General features: G+C 48.4%; 3 protein-coding genes across 5 annotated transcripts in view; 1 reads left to right on the top strand and 2 right to left on the bottom strand.

The window, feature by feature from the left end:
- The window catches only part of LOC310660883 (uncharacterized protein), an 85638-nt gene that overhangs the window by 19152 nt on the left and 51510 nt on the right, over positions 1-14976 (bottom strand). The gene's annotated exons all lie outside the window — the stretch shown is intronic.
- LOC310661071 (uncharacterized protein) overlaps positions 1-14976 on the top strand; it is a 57223-nt gene that overhangs the window by 40551 nt on the left and 1696 nt on the right. Inside the window, exons 3-4 of one of the 2 annotated variants that reach the window (XM_083406833.1) lie at positions 10518-10600; positions 13377-13475. In XM_083406833.1, coding sequence (XP_083262959.1) covers positions 10518-10600; positions 13377-13443 — 150 coding nt within the window. In that variant the 3' untranslated portion in view covers positions 13444-13475. Of the gene's footprint in view, positions 1-10517; positions 10601-13376; positions 13476-14976 lie in introns of those variants that run through there. The other variant, XM_083406834.1, reaches the window with a different exon arrangement.
- LOC310660824 (uncharacterized protein) overlaps positions 761-14976 on the bottom strand; it is a 41940-nt gene continuing 27724 nt past the window's right edge. Inside the window, exons 1-7 of one of the 2 annotated variants that reach the window (XM_083406130.1) lie at positions 12172-12265; positions 6934-7442; positions 6654-6735; positions 6321-6400; positions 4263-4389; positions 1990-4171; positions 761-1821 (exon numbers count right to left, since the gene is read on the bottom strand). In XM_083406130.1, coding sequence (XP_083262256.1) covers positions 1200-1821; positions 1990-4171; positions 4263-4389; positions 6321-6400; positions 6654-6735; positions 6934-7350 — 3510 coding nt within the window. In that variant the 5' untranslated portion in view covers positions 7351-7442; positions 12172-12265 and the 3' untranslated portion in view covers positions 761-1199. Of the gene's footprint in view, positions 1822-1989; positions 4172-4262; positions 4390-6320; positions 6401-6653; positions 6736-6933; positions 7443-12171; positions 12266-14976 lie in introns of those variants that run through there. The other variant, XM_083406131.1, reaches the window with a different exon arrangement.

The following is a 14976-nucleotide window of genomic DNA, read 5'->3' as shown; positions in this document are numbered from 1 at the left end:
GGTAGTCCCTTCCAACTCTACAATTCTCTGTTTCTATGCCTCTCCTGATAGGCATCCTTTGATGGGAAGCGGGATAGTCACACTCATTGAAGCTCTTTCCGCATTGCAATAACTGAATGGTTTCCCCCTTTATGAATTATTTGATGGGAAGTGAGTTGGGCTCTCTGACCGAAGCTCCGTCCACATTCTGAGCACCGTTAGGCTTTGTCCCCTGTGGGAATTCTTCCATGGGCTGCGAGACTTGTCTTCCGGGCAAAGCTCTTCCCACATTCCAAGCACTTATATGGTGTCTCCTCCCTGTGAGTTCTTTCATGTGAAGTGAGATTCTCTTAGAACTGAAGCTCTTATATGGCTTCTCCGCTGTATGAATTCTATTTTTTTAATCATTTTTATTAGATTTTTAATTTTTTAACAATGTCTATAATCATTACATTACATTCAGAGTTCTTTGATGTGAAGTCAGACAATCCTTCCAGCTAAAGCTCTTCCCACATTCCATGCACTGATATGCTTTCTCCTCGCTGTGACTTCTTTCATGTGAAAAAGGTTCCCATTCTTTTTCAAAGTCACTATTGTCTTTCCCCCGACAGTTTATCTGTTAGCTTTGCCATAGTTCATCAGCTTCTCTTGCCTTTGTTCTGTAGCCTTATGAGGCTTTGCCCTCGGGTGGGAAAAAAGTATTGCGCCCGGGAAAGGGAAAATGGGAGTCAACAGACACTCAAGGAATAGTTTCGAATAAAAAGCTTTATTTCTACCATGAGTCCAAAATAGTCCCGAGACAGGAACTTTCTGTTCATGCTAAGGAGACACATGGGGCAGAAACTTTTCAGAAGGAGGAGGGAACTGGAAGGGAAATATATACTCTGTGCAAATGGCTGTGAACTCATGTTTGTTTTGTGAACTATCACACTTGCTCCTTCTACCAGTTCATAGATGGTAGAAATAAAGCTTTTTTTCCGAAACTATTCCATGAGTGTCTGCTGACTCCCATTTTCCCTTTCCCGGGTCCAATATTTTTTCCCACCCGAGGGCAAAGCCTCATAAGGCTACAGGGTCACCTGTCCTCACCTCCTTCAGTTCCTTTGATGATATTTCCCCAGTCTTCCAGTTCTGGAAGACTGGTACGCTGCATGAATTATTTGCTGGGAAGTGAAATGGGCGCTTCGAATGAAGCTCTTTCCACATTCTGAGCACTGGTATCATTTGTCCCCTGTATGAATTCTTCGATGGACGGAGAGCTGGGCGCTCTGACTGAACCTTTTTTTACATTCAAAGCACTCATACGGTTTCTCCCCTGTATGAAGTCTTTGATGGGCTGTTAGATTGAACTTCCAAGCGAAGCTCTTTCCACATTCCATGCACTGATAGGGTTTGTCCTTGCTATGAGTTCTTTGATGCGAGCTGAGATGGGAGTTCCGACTGAAGCTCTTTCCACATTCCAAGCACTGAAATGGCTTCTCACCTGTATGAATTCTTTGATGAAAACTGAGATTTAACTTCTGGGTGAAGCTCTTTCCACATTCCAAACACTGAAATGGGTTCTCCCCTGTATGGATTCTTTGATGGGACACGAGACCAATTCTCTGACTGAATCTCTTCCCACATTCAAAGCACTCATACGGTTTCTCCCCTGTATGAAGTCTTTGATGGGCTGTTAGATTGAACTTCCAAGCGAAGCTCTTTCCACATTCCATGCACTGATAGGGTTTGTCCTTGCTATGAGTTCTTTGATGCGAACTGAGATGGGAGTTCCGACTGAAGCTCTTTCCACATTCCAAGCACTGAAATGGCTTCTCACCTGTATGAATTCTTTGATGAAAACTGAGATTTAACTTCTGGGTGAAGCTCTTTCCACATTCCAAACACTGAAATGGGTTCTCCCCTGTATGAATTCTTTCATGGGCTGTTAGATTGACCTTCCAAGCAAAGCTCTTTCCACATTCCAAGCAGTTATAGGGTTTCTCCACGCTGTGAATTCTTTGATGGGACACGAGACCAATTCTCTGACTGAATCTCTTCCCACATTCCAAGCACTCAAAGGGCTTCTCCCCTGTATGAATTCTTTGATGGAGGGAGAGCTGGGCGCTCTGACTGAACCTTTTTTTACATTCAAAGCACTCATACGGTTTCTCCCCTGTATGAAGTCTTTGATGGGCTGTTAGATTGAACTTCCAAGCGAAGCTCTTTCCACATTCCATGCACTGATATGGTTTGTCCTTGCTATGAGTTCTTTGATGCGAACTGAGGTGGGAGTTCCGACTGAAGCTCTTTCCACATTCCAAGCACTGAAATGGCTTCTCACCTGTATGAATTCTTTGATGGAAACTGAGATTGAACTTCTGGGTGAAGCTCTTTCCACATTCCAAACACTGAAATGGGTTCTCCCCTGTATGGATTCTTTGATGCCGCATGAGATCTGCTTTATGAGTGAAGCTCTTCCCACATTCCAAGCACTCAAAGGGCTTCTCCCCTGTATGGATTCTTTGATGCCGCATGAGACCAATTCTCTGACTGAATCTCTTCCCACATTCCAAGCACTCAAAGGGCTTTTCCCCTGTATGGATTCTTTGATGCCGCATGAAATCTGCTTTACGAGTGAAGCTCTTCCCACATTCCAAGCACTCAAACAGCTTCTCCCCTGTATGGATTCTTTGATGGTACACGAGACCTGCTCTTTGAATGAAGCTCTTCCCACATTCCAAACACTCAAAGGGCTTCTCCCCTGTATGAGTTCTTTGATGTGAAGCGAGACAATCCTTCCGGCTAAAGCTCTTCCCACATTCCATGCACTGATATGCTTTCTTCTCGCTGTGACTTCTTTCATGTGAAGTGAGACTGCTCTTCTGACTGAAGCTTTTTCCACATTGCAAGCACTTATACGGTTTTTCCCCTGTATGAATTCTTTGATGGGAAGTCAGACTTTCCTTCCGAATGAAGCTCTTTCCACATTCCAAGCACTGAAATGCCTTTTCCGCTGTATGAGTTGTTTGATGGGATGTGAGACTTCTTTTCTGGATGAAGCTCTTTCCACATTCCAAACACTGATATGGTTTCTCCCCTGTATGACTTATTTTATGGCCTGTGAGACTTCTTTTCTGGATGAAGCTCTTTCCACATTCCAAACACTGATATGGTTTCTCCCCTGTATGAATTCTTTGATGGGTTGTGAGATGGGCACTCTGACTGAACCTCTTTCCACATTCCAAGCACTGATATAATTTCTCCCCTGTATGAATTCTTCGATGGGAAGTCAGACTGTCCTCCCGGGTGAAGCTCCTTCCACATTCCAAACACTGATATGGTTTCTCTCCAGTATGAATTCTTTGATGAAGAGTGAAATGATGCTTCTGACTGAAGCTCTTTCCACATTTCATGCATTTATAGGGATTCTCCTTGCTGTGAGTTCTTTGATGGCCTGTGAGACTTATCTTCCGGATGAAACACTTTCCACATTCCAAACACTGATAGGGTTTCTCCCCTGTATGAATTCTTTCATGGGCTGTTAGACTGACCTTACAGGCAAAGCTCTTTCCACATTCCAAGCACTTATAGGGTTTCTCCACGCTGTGAGTTCTTTTATGGGAACGGAGATAGGATTTCCGAATGAAGCTCTTGCCACATTCAAAGCACTGATATGGTTTCTCCCCTGTATGAATTCTTTGATGAAGATTGAGATTATTCTTCCGACTGAAGCTCTTTCCACATTCCATGCACTGATACGATTTGTCCTTGCCGTGAGTTCTTTGATGAGAACTGAGATTGTAGTACCAACTGAAGCTCTTTCCACATTCCAAGCACTGATATGGTTTCTCCCCTGTATGAATTCTTTCATGGGCTGTTAGATTGACCTTCCAAGCGAAGCTCTTTCCACATTCCAAGCAGTTATAGGGTTTCTCCACGCTGTGAATTCTTTTATGGGAATGGAGATAGGATTTCTGAATGAAGCTCTTTCCACAATCCAAGCACTGATATGGTTTCTCCCCTGTATGAACTCTTTGATGAAGAGTGAGATGATCCTTCCGACTGAAGCTCTTTCCACATTCCAAGCACTGATAGGGTTTCTCCCCTGTATGAATTCTTCTGAAGCTTTCTATACACTCCAAATATTGACACCACTTCTCCATTGTATAGATTTGGTCTCCCTCATTCTTCCTTTCTGATTCATCACCATCTGCAACAAAAAAGAAACGGATCACAGCCTCAGGGACTAAATTTCAAAGAGAATTTCAAAAGAGATATTGTAATCCAAAAGGCAGCCTTACCAAGAGACTCCATGATCCCACAATTCTCCTCCATTACTTCCTTATACAGAGCTCTTTGGTCAGGATCCAGCAACTCCCATTCCTCATCTGTGAAATGAACAGCTACATCTTCAAAGCACACCAGTCCCTAAAATAAAAAGGGAAAGGTCCCCTTCTTAGACAACATACAGATTATCTACTACACATTGCTCTGTTGTTTTCTGCCTGTTCATTGCTGTTTTGTTTTAATGTAATTGTTTTGCTGTACATTTTTATTATGGATGCATATTTTAATATTTTAACAAAACTCTTTTTGTGTGTGTATTTTAATTACTGGTATTAAGCTTTTGGGGGAATGGATGGAATGTCACATGGTGATCTTCAAATACCATATTTTTCTCTCTATAACACACACATTTTTTCTCCTACAAAGTAAGGGGAAATGTCTGTGCGTGTTATTGAGCGAATGTGTGGTCCCTGGAGCCGACTGGCCCGAGTGCAGAGGCAAAAATCAGGCAAAAATCAGATCGCGCGGAGGAGGGAAGGCTGCAGAAGCAAGGCTGCTGCTTTCCTGCATTCTGCCTCAGAGTCTTCCTGCCCACCCGCTTCTGTTTTCAGTTGCTGTGTTTGCTCAAACGCAACAAAGAGCAGGGAAATCCCCTGTCCTCCTGGCAAGCAGAGGGGAAAGGAAAGGATCGCGTCCTTCCTTCTAATTCCTTCCTAGTCACACTGCGCGCAGGCTCCAGCCCACCCGGCTCAGGTTCCGTCGGCTAGGAGCGCAGCCAACAGCCACCACCTCCTCCTCTCCGTGCTCCGGTGCTGCTGCTGCTGCGTCCAGCATTCTAGGGACTCGCAGGCAGCCAGAAAACATGCAGGTGGGAGGGGGGGGGAGTCTGGCTTGGGAGGGGGGAACTTTTGCCTTCCTTTCCTCCCTCCCATTAAACCCCTCTCCTGCATTGTTAGGCAGCTGCTTCTCCTTACACCCCTCTTGTGCTCCTTGTCCCTTTTGTTTTTCCTTCCCTCCCCACTTAAAACGTGGTTACAAAGCACGGATCCACATGGATCCTCAGGATCTTTGCATTGGGTCACCCCAAATTCACCATCAGATCACATAGCATGTCCATGGCTACAGCCTGCAACAAAAAAACCACGCACCCACTGTTGCCTGGGGCTGCAATGGTGAAAAATCATGGTTAGAAAGCATGGATCAACATGGATCCTCAGAATCTTTGCATTGGGTCACCCCAAATTCACCATCAGATCACATAGCATGTCCATGGCTACAGCCTACACCAAAAAAAGCACACACCCACTGTTGCTTGGGGCTGCAATGGTGAAAAAACGTGGTTACAAAGAATGGATCCACATGGATCCTCAGGATCTTTGCATTGGGTCACCCCAAATTCACCATCAGATCACATAGCATGTCCATGGCTACAGCCTGCACCAAAAAAATCACGCACCCACTGTTGCCTGGGGCTGCAATGGTGCAAAAACCTGGTTACAATGCGCAGATCCACATGGATTCTCAGGATTTTGGATTGGGCCGCCCCAAACTCACCGTCAAATCACGTCTGTGGCCACAGCATGAAGCACAAAAATGATACATCCACATTTTCTTTCAGAATTTGTCAACTATTTAGAAACCTATTTTAGCATTAAATGTTAAATCTGTAAATAAAACTGTAACTACTGATAAATAATACAGTGGTACCTCGTATTACATACGCTTCAGGTTAAAGACTCCGCTAACCCAGAAATAGTGCTTCAGGTTAAGAACTTTGCTTCAGGATAAGAACAGAAATCATGCTCCGGTGGCGCGGCAGCAGCAGGAGGCCCCATTAGCTAAAGTGGTGCTTCAGGTTAAGAACAGTTTCAGGTTAAGAACGGACCTCCAGAACGAATTAAGTACGTAACCAGAGGTACCACTGTATTAGCAACATTCAGGAGGCTAGTCAACGTGAGGTGATTGTTCACCATTCTCAGAACATAAGGCTCTTGCAATGGCCTTTACAGCCAAGAGAAGGAGGAGAGAGATTCATTAGGGACTCTTTCGCCACAATCCTTCATTCTCCCTACCTGATCTGGTTCCATGGCTGCTGCATCTCTGCCTTCATGCAAAGATGGATAAGCATCTCTTGCCAGCATCATTCTGTCACCTGTGAGAGACAAAGGTAAGTGGCAGGCCATTTTCACATGCTTCTCTTAGAGGTGAAGCAGTGCATCTCTAACTACAGGTGGGCCTGTAAAAAAGTCTCACCTACTGAGTGCATTTTGACATTTGTATCTTAGCTACGTAAAAATACATGTCCCCACTTTGGGCTCTTGGCCCCTAGTGTCCTCCCCACAGATTAGTGGCAAAATCTACAGAATGTGTGACCAAATGGGAAAAAAACCCTCCTTCCTCCTTACCCAATGGTCTCTCTTTGGCGTCCAATGGAGTCATCTCTGCCTCAGAGGAATCCAGGCCCGTTTCTGCAAAGATAATCTTTCCCTGAAAGGGCAAAAGGGATTGGAAGCAGAATGGAGAGAAACATTAGAAAAGGACTGGGAGAGGCAAACGCTTTAGGGGTACCTGATCTCATTCCTTGGAGGCTTTCCAAAAAAGGTTGGGGGATTAACAGAGAATTTTGGGATACTCTCGCTCATGTTCAGAGCCCCTCTGGAATATCCAGAGAAAAGTCTCTCTCACCTGCTTTCTCTCTGCCTGCTTCCTCTCCTCTGCCTGACTCAGGAGGAATCCTTCGGCCAGGGCCACCGCCTGGGAACTGGTCTCCGCTCCGCATTCCCTCACCCAGCTCTCCATCTCTGGTGGAAGGACAGCCAGGAACTGCTCCAAGATCACCAGGTCCAGCATCTCAGCTTTTGTGTGCCTTTCTGGCTTCAGCCACTGATGGTCAAGGTGGTATAATTGGCTGCAAATTTCTCGAGGTCCTTTGGCCTCCTGGAAGCAGAACTGCCTCAACTGCTGGCTCTGCACTTCTGAGCGGAGAATGTCCTCCTCATGCAGGATCTTCAGCAGAGAGTTTTCCCAGATTCCACCGCTGCTCCCAGTTTGGATGGCATGGCCTCTTCCTGCTTCTGGGCCAGCGGACTCTGATTCATCCATCTGGGCTCTGTGGAATCCCCCAAGAGATCGGAAGAAAGCTCTTGGTCCTACTGCCAAGTTCTGTCTGTCCTAAGTAGAGGCCTTTGCAAATCCTACAAAGCAAAGACGTTGTTCTGTTATGAAATTGATACACAGCCAGGAAAAGAAGAAGATTTCCGGAATATTATTAGGAACCAGGGCTGGACTGCAACACAGCCCAGACTCTGAACTTTCTTTTTCAAAAAAGGAAAAGGAGAAGCCGGCGTCCAGCCCTACTAGACGTTACTATGCAAAATGTGCAGGAAACATTGGGAAGGTCTGTCAAATGACTCAGCCTAGTTGCTCCTGCCTTTCAGTGTTTTCAGTCAATGAAAGAAGTCAGAACTGTGATTGACAAGTGAGTCATTTGTACAGGTGTAATTTTGACACTAGGCTAGGGCCTCTGCAGCCGCTGCAACCTTCCAACAGTTTGACCTCACCCCCAAAGGCACACTCTCCCATTGTCTCCTGAGGCAGATGGATGCCAACCAACCAACCAACCCACCCTGGGATCCTCAAGAGCTGCTCTCCCTCCCTCCCACAGTGCAGTGACCATTTCCTTCCTGCTTCTGTCTCGTTTTCTAGCCACTTGGAATGTGCAAAGTTCTCAAGACAAACTGCTGGGGTGGAATCCCTTTTTCTTAGGTCTGAGGGCCAAAGGATAGTACTATAAACAAGTGAGAAGGGCTCACATTCCTCCTATGATTGTAAATAAATTCTCTGTTTGGAAGTGCCCCTTTCCAGCTCCGGCCAGCTTGCCAACCACTGTCCCCTTGGAGCAGAGATGACATGGCCAGGGTACTCTCTGCTGTGGATCAGATAGGATCATCGCAATGCCCTCTAAGTGGAACTGCTCTTGAGGAAGGTTCAGAATCTGCAAGAGATTGTTGGCTGGGCTCCCTTTCTTTATTAAAGGCATTTATTTCCCCCCTTTTTCTCCAAGGAGCATCCATGGGTCTACCCCATCTCATTGAATGTCTCCCATTACAACCCCTGAGAACACATTTAATTCCTGTTTTAAAAGAGCTGCATTGGTGGTCCCTTCATTTCCAGGTCCAGGAGTATAATATAATATAATAATAGGAATAATATAATAATAGGAATTTATTATTTATACCTCACCCATCTGGCTGGGTTTCCCCAGCCCCTCTGGGAGGCTCCCAACCAAATATTAAAAACACAATACAGCATTAAACATTAAAAACTGCCCTAAACAGGGAGGGGTTCACTTAGCCCCCCCCCCCCAATATGTGAAGAACCACCTTCTTCCCTACAGATCCTTTTGGCTGAGGGGGCCCTCTTGGTAGCTTCACCCCCTTGAGAGTCTTGGGTGGGGGTGGCCCAAGAGAGGACATCCTGGGGGCAGACCCCCCCTTGGGGGATTCCCTCCCCACACAGGCACCTCCCCCTCTTTCCCAAGGCCTCTGACAACGGAGGACCCAGCCTATTCCTCTGACTGTTATTTGTTTTGACGTTTAAAAATATTTTAGAATGGTTGCAATCTGCTCTGGAACAGTGGTAATAGTAGTGAAAATACCAACAAACAATAATAATAATAATAATAACATAAAGCCTCAAGCATGGGGAAAAAGCCTCAAGTTACACACAGACCTTCCAGAAACGGCTGTGTGTCTGTTTGTGTGTTTGGAATCTGCAGTTTTGAGCATTTGCCTCAATCTCAGGCGGTGACCTCTAATAATGAACCATATGTTGCAAATATTCCTGTAAACTAATTGTGAAATACAAATGACAAGAGAAGACTCGGTCAATTTATCTGTATCCTTTCTTATTCCTAATTTTCTCCTTTTGCTTCAACCCATGAGGTATTTTCCCTCAGAGCCAGAGCAGAGTGTGGGGCTGCAGGACCTCCGAGGTTCCAGCAGAGGGCGGAAGCCTCTCCCTCTCTGATTGGCTGCCAGCCCTTTTGGAGGGAAAACCCAAGAAGCCCTTTCTGAGGGAGAGAGTTGGGCAGGGCCTGATCTGAGAGGGGTATTATTATTATTATTATTATTATTATTTGGAGAGGCTCTTTTCTGAGAGAGAACTGGCTCTGATCTGGGGAGAATCTCTCTAGCCAGAAGAAGGAGTCGCACAGCTTAGACAGGAAGGCGACCCAGTGGAGGGTCTGGGGAGAATATGGAGGCAGGAATTAATCTGGAGGGCTGAGTCTGAGGAGGCAGGAGAGGGAGAAGCTGTGGGAAGACGGACTAAACCAGGGTCTCCTTCCAGTCAGGAGGGGAGAAGTCTCCTAGGAAAAGGAGACCCCCTGTGGTGATGTTAGGAAATGGCCTGTGAGGGACACTGGAGCCAGAGTGGAGTGTGGGGCTGCAGTGCCCCCGAGGTTCCAGCAGAGGGCGGAAGCCTCTCTCTCTCTGATTTTATAACAATAGTAATTATTATTATTCAGAGAGCCTCTGAGGGAAGAATCTCTCTAGCCAGAAGAAGGAGTCTCACAGCTTAGATAGGAAGAAGACCCAGTGGAGGGTCTGGGAGAGTATGGAGGCAGGATTTAACGTATTTTTTGCTCTATAAGACTCACTTTTCCCCTCCTAAAAAGTAAGGGGAAATGTGTGTGCGTCTTATGGAGCGAATGCAGACTGCACAGCTATCCCAGAAGCCAGAACAGCAAGAGGGATAGCTGCTTTCACTGCGCAGTGATCCCTCTTGCTGTTCTGGCTTCTGAGATTCAGAATAATTTCTATTTAGTTTAAGTAATAATCTAACTTTTATTTGAAAGAATGCACCTCCTGACCCCAAATTTGTTTCACAAACTTATTTTTTTCTAAATAAAACTGTTCTTCTTCGTTCAGCTCTTCCCTAAGACTCTAAATCACTAAGTTTCCGCTCACACAAGATCCTCACAAGGTAGCCTGTGGGAAATTGCAGAAATTCGTGTAATTTGCATATCATGAGGTGGGTCCTCTATATTTAATGGGGGGCAGTTAGTGGAGTGAATCCACTCCTTTATTAGTTGATGGTCATTGGTGAGATCCAAGAGCCCAAAGCAGGGTGCATCAATTTTCACATAACTAAAATAAGAAATGGCTGCCAATGTCCAAATGCCCTGGGCACGTGAGGCTTTTTCTGTGGCCCATCTCTCGTTCGCCATGCACAGCTCCACCTTTCTCATTCACCTTTCTGTCTCACAGATGGCGGAGGGATTCTGGCAAGACCGCCTCATCCATCTTTTCTTGGTGGCGGAGGAGAAGTCGCGGCTGTGGAACCAGATGAGGTGGGGAGAAGGAGCATGGGGGGGGGGGAGAGAGGCCGGGGGGTGGAACGAGGTGGGTCTGCTATATTTAATGGGGAGCAGTTGGCGGGGTGAATCCGCTACACATGGGGGGGGGGAGATAAAGCCTAATACTCAACTGTCCCTCAGACCTTGGGGGGGCAGGACTATATTTTTTTGGGGGGGGATGAACGAATTCCTATGCCCCACAAATAACCCAGAGATGCATTTTTAATAAAAGGACACATTCCAGATTTACCCCGCCTCCTCCAAGCAGGAAGAGACCACCCACTCCTGCAGGGGGGCCCTGACCCCCCCCCCTGTCCCAGCCAGCCCCCCCTCCCTGCTCTTTCTCCTCCTCCAAGAGGGGCTAAGACTGATCCCAGCACTTAGTCCGCATCCTCCAGCCTGACTGACTGAAACTCAACAGGACCAGACTGGGCTCTGGACACCCAGGAGACTCCTCTGCTATTGCGGCAAACTCAAGTCTGGGAGGATGAAAGCCATTGTTTCCCCACAAAGCGGTGAGCAGCCTTTGCTATAATAATAATAATAATAATAATAATCTATTTGTACCCCGCCTATCTGGCTGGGTTTCCCCAGCCACTCTGGGCGGCTTCCAAAAGAATATTAAAATACTGTGATACATCAAACATTAAAAACTTCCCTAAACTGGGCTGCCTTCAGATGTCTTCTAAAAGTCTGGTAGTTGTTGTTCTCTTTGACATCTGGTGGAGGGCGTTCCACAGGGAGGGCGCCACCACCGAGAAGGCCCTCTGCCTGGTTCCCTGTAACCTCACTTCTCGCAGTGATGGAACCGCCAGAAGGCCCTCGGTCCTGGACCTCAGTGTCCGTGTAGAACGATGGGGGTGGAGACGCTCCTTCAGGTATACTGGACCGAGGCTGTTTAGGGCTTTAAAGTTCAGCACCAACACTTTGAATTGTGCTCAGAAACGTAGGTCTTTCAGGACCAGTGTTATGTGGTCTTGGCGGCCGCTCCCAGTCACCAGTCTAGCTGCCACATTCTGGATTAGTTTTAGTTTCCAGGTCACCTTCAAAGGTGGCCCCACGTAGAGCGCATTGCAGTAGTCCAAGCGGGAGATAACTAGAGCATGCACCACTCTGGCGAGACAGTCCACAGACAGATAGGGTCTCATCCTGCATACCAGATGGAGCTGGTAGACAGCTGCCCTGGACACAGAATTGACCTGCGCCTCCATGGACAGCTGCGAGTCCAAAATGACTCCCAGGCTGCACACCTGGTCCTTCAGGGGCACAGTTGCCCCATTCAGGACCAGGGAATCCTCCACACCTGCCCGCCTCCTGTCCCCCCAAAACAGTACTTCTGTCTTGTCAGGATTCAACCCCAATCTGTTAGCAGCCAGTATGCTGTAAAGGAAGAACAGGGTTGCAGACCTCTTGCAAAATCACCCACCCCCCGGCTTTGCAGAGAGCAAGGAGGGGGCGCAGGACCCTGGGGGGGCGCATGATCTGAACACGGCCCCCCTGCATCCCCGCCTGCAGCCCTGGGACCCCCTTCTCCCCCAAAGGGAGGAGAGAGAGAGGAGACTCACCCGATTGCAGCAGGAGCCACCCAGGCAGCGAAGCTTGCAAAGGAGACACACAAAACACCCACCGCCCGCCCCCCGCCCCTTGCAGGAAGTGACTTGGTAGAGAGGGAGGGGCCTTTGCCGTGGAAGACCGGTCTCCCCCCCCCCCATTCTGTCCTCTCTGTAGGAATTCGGCTCAGTTCCTTTTAACCCTTGGCGAGCCAAACAACCCAAGCTCACCCCCACCCCCACCCCGCTCTCTGAGTTTTCTTCCTCCAGAGCCGGAGCGCAGGAGGAGCCCCGCGCAATGCTGCCCCCGCCCCCCAGATGCTGCATTTTGGGGGATCTGAGCTGGTCTCTCCCTTGGCCAGAAAAAGCTGGCAGGGGAAGCGTGCCCCCCCCCCGGGCTGCATCTCCTTTCATCCCCATCCTTGCCTCCTGCTTGGCTGTACCCAAAACCAGACAAGAAGGAACCAGATCCCACGTGCAGCTGAGCCACGTTCATGGATCGCCCTTCCCCGCAAGGCTGCGGGCCTGGCGAGTTGAAGGATGGGGCGGTTGAAGGGGGTGGGTGTAGGGGGGGGTCCCACCACCCCTTCAAGGCAGCGTCCCGGAATTAAGATAGCCGGAAGAAATATCAACAACCTCAGATATGCAGATGACACAACATTGATGGCAGAAAGCGAGGAGGAATTAAAGAACCTATTAATTAGGGTGAAAGAGGAGAGCGCAAAATATGGTTTGAAGCTCAACATCAATCTAAACGCGGTTTATTTGCTTGCCATTCTTTTCTCCACAAAGCGCAGAGCATCCATTGTTACAAAGGAAGGTAATAGCAGCCCTCCTGCAAAATCACCCGCCCCCCGGCTTTGCAGAGGGCAAGGAGGGGGCGCAGGACCCTGGGGGGCACGCATGATCTGAACACGGCCCCCCTGCATCCTCGCCTGCAGCCCTGGGACCCCCTTCTCCCCACTGCACCCAAGGGAAGAAACTCACCCGATTGCAGCAGGAGCCACCCAGGCAGCGAAGCTTGCAAAGGAGACACACAAAACAGACACCGCCCGCCCCCCGCCCCTTGCAGGAAGTGACTTGGGAGGGAGGGGCTTTGGACCGGTCCCCCCCCTTCTGTCCTCTGTAGGAATTCGGCTCAGTTCCTTTTAACCCTTGGCGAGCCAAGCGCCCCCAGCTCATCCCCACCCCCACCCACTCTCTCAGTTTTCTTCCTCCAGAGCCGGAGCGCAGGAGGAGCCCCGCGCATTCCACACCCCCAGAGATGCTGCATTTTGGGGGATCTGAGCTGGTCTCTCCCTTGGCCAGAAAAAGCTGGCAGGGGAAGCCTGCCCCCCCCCCGGGCTGCATCTCCTTTCATCCCCATCCTTGCCTCCTGCTTGGCTGTACCCAAAACCAAACACGAATGAACCAGATCCCACGTGCAGCTGAGCCACGTTCACGGATCGCCCTTCCCCGCAAGGCTGCGGGCGTGGCGAGCTGAAGGATGGGGGTGCTGAAGGGGGTGGGTGTAGGGGGGGCCTGTCTGGATGTAGGGGGGGCGTGCCTGTCCCACCCCCTTCCTTCCTTCTTTCCAGTCTTCTGGCGGCCTGATCCTGGACGCCCAGGAAGACACCTCTGCCACTGTAATCCATTGGTCTACAGATGCCTCAGAGGGTTGAGACAGATGCCTCAGAGGGTTAGCTACCATTTTCCTTGTCCCGTTAACTTGCATATAGTAGGCATCTAGTTCACAAAAATATTCTCTGCTGAAAATTTTAGTTTCTTCTGATCGGCCATAATTATACAAACCAGCACTTTCTCCCCAAACCTAGTACTGTTAGGTATATAAAAAGGTAAAGGACCCTTGGACAGTTAGGTCCAGTCAAAGACAACTATGGGGTGCGGCGCTCATCTCGCTTCAGGCTGAGGGAGCTGGCTTTTGTCTGCAGTCAGCTTTTCCTGGTCACGTGGCCAGAATGACTGAACCGCTTCTGGAGCAATGAAACACCATGACGGAAGCCAGGGCACACGGAAGCGCCCTTTACCTTCCCACCACAGTGGTACCTCTTTATCTACATGCACCAGTATGCTTTCAAAGAGCTAGGTTGGCAGAAGCTGGGACAGAGCAATGGGAGCTCACCGCTGTCAAGTGGATTTGAACCACCAGCCTTCTGAATGGCAAGCCCAAGAGACTATAAACCAATGTTTCAGGGAGACATTGTCCTTGCAACCTTAGCAAATCCTTTTTATACAGACCTCTATGTGGAGTCCAATAGATTCTAAAATACGTTCCCACTGTCCAGATAATATTGACATTTCTCATTCTTTATTCCAATCATTCCTTAAGGACTGCATATCAAACTTATTTATTGTTGGTAAAAAGGGACCCCTGACCATTAGGTCCAGTCGTGGCCAATTCTGGGGTTGCGGTGCTCATCTCGCTTTATTGGCCGAGGGAGCCAGCGTACAGCTTCCGGGTCATGTGGCCAGCATGAGTAAGTCGCTTCTGGCAAACCAGAGCAGCACAGGGAAAGGCCGTTTACCTTCCCACCGGAGCGGTACCTATTTATCTACTTCCACTTTGACATGCTTTTGAACTGCTAGGTGGGCAGGAGCAGGAACTGAGCAACGGGAGCTCACCCCGTTGCGGGGATTCGAACCGCCTTCTGATCGGCAAGTCCTAGGCTCTCTGGTTTAACCCACAGCGCCACCCACATCCCATTATTGTTAGGAGGTAGGTATAAAAAGTAATTCCTGGCTTTCTAGTTTCAAGTGAATTGCTCAATTGTTCCAGTATCTCACGTCTCAGAAACTGAGAAAGCTCCTGGCCCAAAGGGA

This window comes from Podarcis tiliguerta (assembly GCF_965153285.1).
Source record: "Podarcis tiliguerta genome assembly, chromosome: 12".
NCBI lineage: Eukaryota > Metazoa > Chordata > Lepidosauria > Squamata > Lacertidae > Podarcis > Podarcis tiliguerta.
Note: the sequence above shows the minus strand (reverse complement) of the source record. Positions and strands in the feature narration are given on the sequence as shown.